Source organism: Rhopalosiphum maidis, chromosome 2 (genome assembly GCF_003676215.2).
Source record: "Rhopalosiphum maidis isolate BTI-1 chromosome 2, ASM367621v3, whole genome shotgun sequence".
Classification (NCBI taxonomy): domain Eukaryota; kingdom Metazoa; phylum Arthropoda; class Insecta; order Hemiptera; family Aphididae; genus Rhopalosiphum; species Rhopalosiphum maidis.
In genome coordinates, this window is record NC_040878.1 from 73,461,067 (window position 1) to 73,473,992 (window position 12,926).

The 12,926-nt window shown below is 29.3% G+C and overlaps 1 protein-coding gene across 1 annotated transcript in view; it reads left to right on the forward strand.

The window, feature by feature from the left end:
- Window positions 1-11,035: 11,035 nt before the first annotated feature.
- LOC113551437 overlaps window positions 11,036-12,926 on the forward strand; it is a 51,423-nt gene continuing 49,532 nt past the window's right edge. Inside the window, exon 1 of the mRNA XM_026953682.1 lies at window positions 11,036-11,369. Coding sequence (XP_026809483.1) covers window positions 11,036-11,369 — 334 coding nt within the window. The remainder of the gene's footprint in view (window positions 11,370-12,926) is intronic.

Consider the following 12,926-nt stretch of genomic DNA (forward strand, 5'->3'; position numbering starts at 1 on the left):
TTGTATTATTTGACAACACAAGAAATGTGAATGTAAATTATATGTTTTGAATGGCCTTATAAGTGAACACGAAGTTGGTGTTTTTTTTTTAAATTTTACATTTATATTCTCAGATATCAATACGACCATACATACTTGGTGAATAGCACGGTTTATTTTTATTTTAAAGTTAATATCACAAAGAAGTTTGTGTTTTACTCATTTTGTTTATTTATACACATTTTTGAGTTTAAACCATTACATTTTTATACATTTTTTTATTCTAGAATAAATTTATGTTTGATGTTCTAAAATCGTTCCGCAATAATTATACCCCAAAAACAAGAATGGCCCATAGGAATATATCGCAGTATCTACCTATTGATTATTGAGCATTTTCAAAAGAATTTTTAACACTCTATGTTGCTACCTACTTATTTTTTGTCTGTGTTAAACTTCAAACTAAAGTTTCAGATTCTTGTAGAATCGTGACATCGTCTAACTTGAATTCTTGCCGGGTGTATTAATATATCATTTGAAAAGTTTTTGTTGAAAATGTTACATCTCTGAAAAATTGTTCTGTTGACAATTTTATTGGCATATAACAGCAGTTAGCCATATTACTTAAAATTAACTTTGGATGATAGTTAAAAATTTTAAACTTTAAATAATATATATACTATGGGTTGTAGTTTTGCTGTTACTCAACTAAGTACTGTATGAAACGTGCACTTAGTCTGGTTTGCTTAAATATTAATATATTATAACACTTAAATTAAAATAAATATTTTGTAAATATATGTGTACTGTATAAACAATTATATCTATATAATATCAATACTTTAAGTAGGAATTTAATGTATCGTGCACTAATAGTTAAAAATTAATATTAATACTCAAATGTGAATACTTTTAATTTTTGAAGTAATAATAATAATTTGATTTTTTTACAAATGTTATAAATATAGCCCTTGCTGCACTCTGGGATAAGGGTTTTATGGTTACAATTATTTTCATTTTCTTCATAATAAATATTTTAATAGAATTCAAAATTTCACATGTATTATGTATCTATACAAACGTATAAATATTGATCACATGTAGGCGGATAAGTCTAACCAGGTGTGTCTGTAAGCTATAGTTAGCGATTGCCGATTTGTTTGTTCCCCTCACTATACCTTATTGTGTTATAGTATTTTGACTTGTATGGTGTATATATTAAACTTGAATATTATCAGAGTCTAAGCAATAGCTGACTTTACAAACTGCCTTCGCTTTTTGAAATTGGATCAATTTGGTTTTCTTTAATTTCCTCAGTTTTAATTATTTCAAATGTTTTAATTTTTTTATAATTTTAATAAATCAATAAACTATTTTTTTTTAAGAATTTGTTCTTGCTGGATTTTTTTTTATGCGTGTTTTAATAATAAAATTAAATCTTTATTCAACTAATTAATATATTAATCAGTAAAAAATTATCTATTATTACGAAAAAAAAGTGAAATTTCAAGCTAATATGAAATATTCAGAAATAGGATGTATTTATAAAATTATCATTGATCACCTACAATTTATTTAATAATAAAATAAAAAATAGATACTTATTAAAGTAAACTAAAATATAATATTTTTGATGACATTTAAATTATAAATGTAAGACAAAACTAATATTTATAAACCAAAGGGTTTTTTTAAAAATAATTTAATACAGTTATTTCATAGTTGAATCTCTTTGGACTTAATTTTTATGGATTTAATCCATATTGAACTTTTACTGAAATTAAATTACTAATAACTCTATTATAGTATTAGTTTAATGTTAACACCCGATGTTCGTTGCACCGAGTGTTTCTGAATTTGAGTGCTGATAGCATACACGAGTACAAAGAAACTAACGACCCTTTTCATATTTTCATTTTATTACCCCTTATATAGTATTCACATGTACTAAGTCTATTATTATTGTATTCTATAGCATAGAACAGAATTTTCTCCACTCGTGCGGCCAAGTATTATTACCGAGCACATCGACTTATACAGTGAAACACTAGGCTAATATTTATTATAGCCATTGGTTCAAACTTCGTAAAATACAAAACTGACTGTATATTCATGCGCTCGTTGCACTTAAATTTTTCGTGTTTTTATTTTTTATTAACGAAGTATATTCTGATTGTCACTGTAAGTTAAATATGATTATTTATAATTAACAATAATAGTAAAAGGAACAGCTGATGAATTAAGGAAATTAAATTCGGTAATCAAATGTATATGTTATAGTTGATTAATTTCCCCTAATAATGGTTAGGTTAAAACATTAAAAAAAAATTACCTGTAATTATCACAATTATTGTGTATTTATAAGATATAAAATATAATATGTATTTGGTAGGTAACTGTAAGGTACCTACTTGTAATATTAAGTGTAATATAGAACAAAATAAAATGCAATTGCGTAAAACACGTTTTATAATACGTAGAGCACTAAATAACGGCTATAAAAATCAGTAAATATTATAATAAATATTGAATACCAAAGTCCTACCCAGTACCCACTCTTATACACGGCTAAACTAGACCTAAATTAAGCGTTTAAGCTGCCACTAACCACTGACTATGGTCGGTATGCTTATACATTTTTAATATACTTAAAATGTATAAATATTACTACAATTCATCTTTACTTATACTACATGTAATGTAGACAGTATTTACGTACTTGAAATAAAATCATGTTATTTATCTTTGGTTCCAAATGATTTCGGTTATACTTTGTGTATCATAATTTCTTTTTACTAAATTTATCTACAAATTGTGTCATTCTTCAACTTCTGTACATAAACTAATTTCTTATCCCATTTACCCACATTACTACAGTGATTAATACGCTTTAAAATTTATATGTGTCTATTATACGCTTTTCTTTCACTTATTTATACCTAGTGGCATATCACTCGACTTTAACATTTTTAACTAAGATAGTTGTCAACGTATATAGGTTCACTGTTATTTTGTTTGTATTTTGTAAGCATACTAACTTTTAACTGTAGAAGTTGAATTTTTACCTTAATAATAATAAGTTACCTGTACGTGCAGTTCACGTTGTTTTTATATGATAAATATGAAATTGAATTATTGGTGTTTTAAATTTTTGCGTTTAAGATTCTAAAAATCGTAAGCCGCTTGATAGAAACATTCTATAATTTTTTTAATTAAGTTTTAAAAACTTGATTATTTATTATTACATTTTAGTGGTATGATAAGAAGTATTAAATAATTAAATAACTATGTACCTAATATATATATATATAAGTAAAAAATATATTATATTGTGCACGAATATACGAATGGGAAGATTAAATAAGTTTGCTCAAATATTTCTCTTTGCACTTTAAAGTTAAAATAAATAAGCTTCTTTCAAATATTTGCGTACAGAATTTTACGCGTATTTAAAAATATATTCATACTTTACTTTCTATATACATATGAAAAATAGATATAGATTTTATATATTTTTTAATTTCCTTATAGTTGTTGATACAATCGGATAAATTAAAAAAATTTAGTAAAGAAATGTGTAATGAAATTCGATAAAAAAATAATCCTGACAGTTATAATTTTTTTGACAAACGACCGTTCGTGAATTATTTTCTGAGTATTTTAATCTATGTAAGACATAGACAGTTTGTTACAGACATGTGTATAAACATTAAATGCATTTTGTTCACTGCGATTTGTAATGATCAAGAGGACATAAGGGGTAATTCGACTTTTGTATTATTTTATTTCATTATACAAGAATAATACTAGATCCTAGTGAGTCTCTCGTGTGGGAGTTAAGAAGTCTAATGTATAGTTTATACAATTTAATTTAATATAACACGAGTCTGTACATTTAATTAACACTATAATTCTTTAATAGTAATTGTATCATACGTATCGTCTATACGCCATACTTTTACTAGCACTTTTGATAAATCAGTATTCATTCAATGCATTACACATTTATCAACGTTATTAAGATTTAAATTCAATAATTCAGATATCGCATGTTTGCTATTTTAATTATTGAATTTCTTAGTGTCTATCTTAGTACAATATAATATATTATATTCCGTGAAAATAAAATGTATCCTTTGATATTTGGTAGTTTTAAATAGATTATACAGTAGGTATTTATAAGTTATAATAAAAACACATTTTGTCGGTTTCGTGTCCAGTCTGTTTACTCAACAGTTATTATTCAAATGCATATCAATATCAAATATACATTGATAAAATGGTTATTATTTGTTAATTTATTAATAATATATACAAAGTAATTCACCAAACATTCGTACCCTAATCGACCTAATCCTAATGTGTTCATTTAACATTGAATTTATTCAAAATCTGATTTTCAGAATATTTAAATATACTTGGACTTTATTTTCAAGTCTTTAAGAATTTTTTTTTACTATTTAAGATAGTTCTGTGGTGATTAAAGATCAACTTCTTTTTAGTAATAAATAGTTTAGTGGGTCCTTTTTTTGAATTTTTTTTATGTATATAATTCAAAATCTTGAAATTTTTCAAGTATTTAAAAACATGGTTTTAAAGTACATTTAAAAAGTCTAAAAATTAGATATTAAATAAATGCACTATCGAAAAAAATGGGGCGAATAATCTTAATGAAACACTCTGTATAGTTTAGGATAATATTAAACGTGTCCACATTCCTATGGATCACAACAACTGTAATTGGTCATGTTCACAGTATGGGATTCGAACGTGTGGTAGATATTTATATCGGTTAGGCCACTGGTAACTGACATGTATTTGGTAAGGAGTTGACTTTGCTTTAATTGCATTCTTCAGTTTTTCGACGTTTACTGATTGGCGAACTAGAATACGGTTGGTATTTACCCCTTCCGAGTTCAATCGTGATGAAAAATGTCACTCATAGAACGATTTTAACCCAATCGAAATTACCATAAAAAAACATTGATTAATCATCGCGATGAATGCATCGTTTTCTTTTTTTATTTAAACTTTTTACATAGCTAAATTCTAGAAACGTTGTACTCGGAGTATTCGGTCATCTATATGTTTTTTAATTACGTTAGTTTACAAGTTATTTATTGGAAGTAAATCACTATTATGAAATAGCTTCTATAATAATGTACCTTTCATAATTTATTTTGTTTTACATTTAAATATATTTCAGTACACACAGAGACTATATAGATTATACTTTAGAGATGAAATTTATAATTTTTAACGCAGTATTGCTTATTTTATTTTACTTAACCATATATTTATGTCAATTTTAGACGTTATAAATTCATTTCATTTTTTATACGTTTTATAGTTAGATAGGAAATATAAACACGTTTTATTAGCAAATAATAAAGTCGTTACCCTCAAGATATGATGCTTTTCGTCGTTATATATAATCGACGCGTGTTTACGAGGTTAATAAAACAATAATGTTATTCTACAGATTTATATAATATTTATTTGGAAAAAAATTAACTTACAATCTAAAATAGTAAATATTTATAATCTAATTTATTAGAATTCGTTGAACTGAATTGTAAATCTGATTATCACTATACCTAATGAATGATTTCAGAATTATTTAATTTAAATTGTTGTTTTAAATATATTTTCATTATTTTATTTGAAATGAGTCTTGTAGACTATTTTTTTTAAATTTATTTATATATAATACATACATGGCATAAATAAAATAATATCTACATTTCTAAGTCGTATTATAATGTATAAATTTATCTTATTCCGATAAGAGGAATTTGTATTATTATTATTATATATACTATTAACGATAGGTATACAATTTATTAATAAGCAATTAAATTACTCTCTATAGTCTATTATATTTATACTACATCTTGCACCTATCACTCTTCTAACTAAAAATGTTAATCTTCTCATAATTTATGCTTTAATATATTTTTAAATGGATGAATTAATATATTGTTTTTATAGGTTATGTATATATTTACACACACACACTCGCACTCATATTTATATATATATGTTTCTTTATTATAATTTTCTAAAGTATATATTCGAGGCAAGTGAACAATTTTATATGATATAATACGCCTATGTAAATGTTATTACTAACCCATTGGATATACATTCACCCACTTTTACACGATAAATTGGATTTGTTTATATTTTGTGAGTATACATCACATCAACCATCCACTCATAGCATATATAGGTATATATTGATTATAAAGGGATACACTTTTTTATAACTGTAACACCGTATAGATATTAAATTACATTTATTATTCATTATATCTAAATAACAATTTACGATAGTAATAAAAAAATTTCCTCTTAAAGCGGTTTTTCACTTTTATTATTAATTTAACTTAGCAATATCTGATTTTTAATGTTACCTGTGAACGATTTTTCAATTAAAATGTAATAGACGGGTTTTTAATTTAAATGTATTTGTATGTTTGTATCTATCATTAAACCTAATTAGTGTTAATACGCATAAATATAAAGTAAGTCACGCCCATATTCCTCTTGGAACTTTTTGAGAAAATGGGAAAAAACGATAGCCTACGCACTATATAATAATTAATCATAAATAGTAATAAAAATCAGTAATTTGTTTAAAATAATGTTCCCTCTCCCTTGAGATTAATTTACGGTCTAATAGCATCCATATTTATTTTTTATCACTGTTCACTGTTTAATACAAACATTATGAATAATTATTCAACTTTTTTCAATTAGAATACGACGATAATAATAAAGATGGTGATCAGGTTTTTATATGAATGGATTAATATAACTATTCTACCTTTAAATTTATTGTTATCGGTTGAATACGATTATTTTACGGGTATTCCTCCAATTAAAATTTTTATCGAATAAAATACAGACCTATTATGATTTTGTTATTATTTTTTATTTAATACATAGATATCCGAAACTGCACTTCTAACCTTAATACATTTTTTTTTATACAAAACAAAAATTTAACTATATATCTATATATTATCGTGTTTTAAATGTTTTTTTTTATAAATGTACTATTTATAGAACAACTGTAAAGTTTCTATGAATTAAATGGTATTTTATTTCGTTATGGAGATTTTTATTATTTCAATTATTAAATTTCGTATTTTATATATTATGTATTATGTATTTGCAAATTATTGATAATTTATTTTCTATTTGAAACATTCCATTTATATATATAAACAGAAAATTAAATATTCTTTACGCCTAATATACAACTACCTAGTGAGTAGTAAGTTGGTTAAATTTAAGTTTGTATAACAATATTTCGTTCTGTTTCATTTACACACACACACACACAAATAAAACTTACAATATACCTACTACATAAATATATAATCATAGTTATGTAAAAAAGTATTGTTAAAATAATTACATAGGTTGAAGAATCTGTACATATATTATATATAAATTGTATAAATAAATAAAATTGGAACATAATATATATGAATGGCATAATGTTTTAGCTGTAAATAGGTACTACACGTATCCTATTATCGGTATTATACCAAATCTGAACGCGTAAGTATTTATTTTATTTAAAAGGATTGAACACACGTTTGCATAATATACTTACTAAACATACCTTTTTATAACACGATTACATACGGATAATAATGTATTTGAATTGTGCAACGTTGTCTTATTTATTTTTACATTAGGTAATACAAGTTAATACGAAAGTTAATACGATATTTTATCCAAATACATTTTTGTTGAATATTATATGATTTTAATTGACATTTATATTAACGTAATAAGTAGGTAAACTTATAATAGCACTAATACTGTTTTGAATTGTGTAGCTTAAAATTATTCCAATGGACAATATAATATAATAAACATTAGCTACAAAATAAGTAACATAAAGTTATATAAAGGTATATTCTTGAAAAAAGTATATAAGAACTCAGAAAATGTAAGTTCTTTCATTGTATACTACAGTAAAAAATACCAAACAATATTATTTAAAATTATTAATTATTACAAATTGTATACAATCCAGTCATAAAAGAACATTCTATCAAAGTATTTACTTTTTATATATTTTCTATTATTTATACTTATTATTTATTAATATACTAATATAATTATAGATGATTTCTACAAGGTTTGTATTTTCTATTACGAAAGTGGAAACATGTATTCTTTATGAATAAAATAAATATGAAATCATGTTTTATATTTTCAAAGAAAATATAATTATACAATGTCTAACATAGCAAAATACAAAATAAAATAAAATTCCTGTAAAATATTATTCTAGTTGTTGGTAAATAAAAACCAAAATGCGATGTTTTTAATTTGTTTGATAAAAATATTGTAACAATTATTATGAACTTAGAGACAACGATAAACAACTAAATAACAACTGTAGGAAATCGAGTGAGTATACGCATACCATACATACAATAAGTAGGTGCATACTGTTATGTACATTTTGTACATTATACATACACACACGCGCGCGTGAGTTTTAGCGGTACTCGCTAGAATTATAAATTTAACGTGTTTGAACAAACAAAACAAAATACTTTAAGTTTACGCACACTCATATCATACATTCATACACGCACAAAACTTTGACGATGAACAATATTAAATACTGGTATGTGTTTGATCTTGAGGAATGCATAACAAGGAAACGTATACTAAAATTCAAATGCCAACTCGTAACAATAAACTCAATAATGTATCAACAACCTGAAACATTAGTCTCGTCATCATCATACTATTTCTCAATAAATTAAAAATTTTGAATAAGATCCAAAGCTATCTGATCAGCTGACGTTCATATATATATAATAATAATTAGTAATATAGCTTCAAAATTTTGGCCCGGAAGCGACTTTACAAAAGGCTCTCTTGGGGTCGTGTTAAATGGCTGAAACAGAGGAAAGTAAATAATTTCTTTCAGAATTTTTCTTATGCACTTAGTTAAATAATGATAATAAAAGGGTGCAACTTTTTCTGCCAATGTTTACTAAAATAACAAAATATCAAATATCAAACTTAAAATAATTAGAGGTAGGTGGTGATGGTTAATTATAATCAAAAACATGGTATGTCCTAAAAGATTATTGAAATTTATCTTCTGTATAAAAACAAAAATTTTAATGTTGGGGCTACTATATAATGGTTTTTCAGATAATATTGCAGTCTCTAATCTCGGTTATAACTACGAAACTGGTAATAATACATTGCGTAAAAAAAATGGAAAAATAGAAAGATCTCGAAATGTCTTTTCAGGAAGATTAAATGAAAACGAAAATTTTGAGACAGAGACTGTATGTCCGTACTCAGGTGGTTGCTGCTGTCTGTCATAAGTCGTTGGCGTGGATAGAAAAAAAGAATATAATACCTAAGGTAGAATACAGTAGTTGACATATTATATGAAACATTAAATTTCTTCTGCCATAGTGCATATTATAATCGCGTTCTGCAATTAAACTTGGAATATTATTCATTGATTAATATTCACCAAGATTTAAAAAACTAGATTTATGACTCATAAATTATAAATAATAAAATATTAGTGAAATACGTAATCAATATACGAGTACATAATAATAAATCTTCGAATTAAAATCGTATAAACTTAAGTTCGTTTAAAAATAATAACTTAGATGATCAGTACTAAGATTTTTTAGGATCTTGATTTTTTTTGGTATCTTGGATATATCGCATTAAAAGTACCAAATCCAATTCAGACCGAGGTTTTTAAAATTGTAAATTGTATTTTAAATTTCTTTGAAATTTAAAGGGCATTTTTAGTATTTTTAAAGTATTATGATGTATACATATAAAATGAATAAACAACTTTTATAATATTACCATGACCGAAATAAATAATATAATAATAATTATTATTAATTTATAGGTTATTTTGAATAGGAACATGGTTCTTAATTCTTAAATATTTTTTCTCTGTGAATTTCCCTATTCTAGGATGAACTTACCACTCGATTAAGATGTGTTTTTAATTTAATACTTATATTGTTTTACTTTTTTTCCGCGTATTATGGATCATAAAATCAAGAGCTTTTTTTCAATTTTTTCCCCCGAATTGTTTCCTCAAAACAAGTCACCTCTAGATTTTATCAGTGTTTATAAATATGTCGTTCTACTGCGAGATTGTCGCTGCATATTACACATGTCTATACAAATAGGTAAATGCGTGTACTGTAGTGACGACTGCAGCTGACGAGTAGGACGCGATCGTCGTCGCGCGTGCAGTGTTCATGGGATATAATGATGTGTACAGCGCGGGATGAGAGCGAACGCGAAAACGAGCATTGGAAAAACCGCGGACCCGTCGGGCGACGTTATCGCGCGGCGACCAACGCTCGTGATATGCGACGTACGCACCGTATGGTTTATATTGTATCGCGTAGTTATTGTCGTGGTCGTGGCCATCGTGGTCGGAGCTTTTGAACACCGCAGAGGAGATACGGCCGGCGCGCGTGTACACACACATCTGGTAGGCGTTTTCACTTTAGGCAGTATTGATTGTGCCGCAGTGTACGAGCGCGTTCGTGCCAACGTCGGGAAAACGGGTCAGGGCGCGGGCTTGTCCGTGGAGCGCTCGGGTCCTGCAGCCCGCCGACGCGCGATCCCGCGGCGGCCGATCGCGGACGACGACGACAACGCCGACTGACGACGACGACGACGACGACGACGAGTGACGATGACTCTGGCGAGAGTAGGTACGCGGCACCCTCGCGCGGCGTGACGATACCAAGTCCGAGGTTTTTACGGTCGCCGTCGTCATCGCCAGCGCACGTGCGTCGTCCTCTCGTCGTCATTCGCGGCGACCAGAGATATCGAAACGCGTCCGACCGTCGTTCATCACCGCCCCCGATGCGCGTCCAAGGGTAGATCTGCGCTTTTTTATTTGCCCCGAAAGTTCGTATTCCGTTAGCCACCGCACCGGCACGTGCTATATTCTCGCGGTACCCCCCCGGCCACCGATACCAGTGTCAGAGTAATACCACGTCATCACGCGATGACTACCGCGGCGACGACGACTTCGAATCCGCGGCCGCGACGAACGGTCGTCGTCGGAGTGCAGCGTCCCGCGACGGCCGCGGTGGTGGTGTTGGCCGCGGTGGTGGTGGCCGCGGCCGGTGGCGGTGGCGCGTACGCGAAGCTCATGTCCACCAGACCGGCGACCTGCACGCTTTCCGAGTTCGCGTGCACCTCCTCGTCGTCGTCCACCGCCGACGAAGACGATGACGACGCAACCGGAGCCGCCGCTGTGCGCTGCGTGCCGTCCATCAGGTACTGCGACGGCCGGCGCGACTGTCCGGACGGGTCCGACGAACCGCACTACTGCACGCGTGAGTTCAACCGACAATAAATAATTTACAACAATCTATTTATTGACGTCGTTCGCGTTATCTTATACTGCAGACTAGGGGTTGCGAGATTTAATACGAATTCGAGCAGTGGAAAGTGGAGTAAAACAATGAATATAGTGATAAATGTAGAAATAAAGAACGACGCGAACATAATGATAAAATTATAATAAACGATACTTTTATTGTACACGTGCATAATGTATATAACTATACAAGTCGTCGTGTATTTTAATCTGTTTTAAGAGTTTTGAGGGCAACGATGATGGGAATCGATTATAATACTTTGGTCGAGTTCGAAGCATTAGATAACGATTTGGTCCGGAACTTCACGGTTTGTTTGCAAGTTTACAAAAGTGCGACAATCCATTGTAATGCGGTTTACCATCGGACGAACTATACACGAAAGTCGCATTGTAGGTGTTCTACACCGTTCATTAGTATACGACAGTATATTATATTATTACATTTCATATCAATAGGATACGTGCGTCTCAACCTTCTATCGATATAATATAATATTATCATCTATGCTAAAAAATATTATTAAATTTACTCATACGTAAACGGAATGTTTCCGAAAATGGGAGTCGGTAAAATTATTACGTCTTGTTATATTTTGCCGTGGAGTTTTTTCTTTCACCAGTTCAGACGTCGAAAACGATTTTTTTTTTCCCGCCACTTAAGATGGTCAGTTCGATAATGTATAGTACGGGGCTGCTCACCTACCTCCCCTCGAAATACCGTTTAATGGAATTGACCCACTGCTGCGGAAAAGCTTACTTGACAACATTTCCCTACAGTCGTCCCGTACCCACAGTTTATACATTCCGTACAGACATGATGATCGCTTATTCGGAACCGGTTGATGTTTAACATTTTGTTGATGAATTTTTTTTCCATATTTGTCTGTTTCTCTACTCTAAATTATTGCAAAAAGTGTCGATCTACATACATCAGATACGATGCTATTGCGATTCTCCATTTGATACTATATTATATATTTTCATGTGTCTTAATTTTTGAGGTACAAGAATTGATGGGCATTTTTCACGCAGGGTTATGTTATTTTTCAATTTTGTTCTTGATACACGTGTATTATAAAATGGATTTTATAGGTAGTAATTTTGCAAGGAAAGCGACCAATCAACATCTGACCATCTGATAAGCATGTACTTTATATTTAATATTTTCATCCCACAAAACAATGCGTGAAATGAAGCTTTTGATTATGATGTACGTGGCCATGACTCGGAAATCGTGTATTATATAGCCGCCTCGTTTACCGGGAAAATGGCGATTGCAATATTTATAGCCAAATGAATAATATACAACAAACGCCGCAGACCGCGGATGGTTGAAAACTTTCCGTCGACAATCGTCGATTTAATAAATACTGCACATCGCGTATAATAACGTATAGGTAGTACCTATGTATTATTATTTATTAAAATATTTAATATTTATGTATGAAATGTTCACGAAATATCATGCTGTGATTTCGTCGGAAGTCTTTTAGTATTTAATGCGATGTAATAT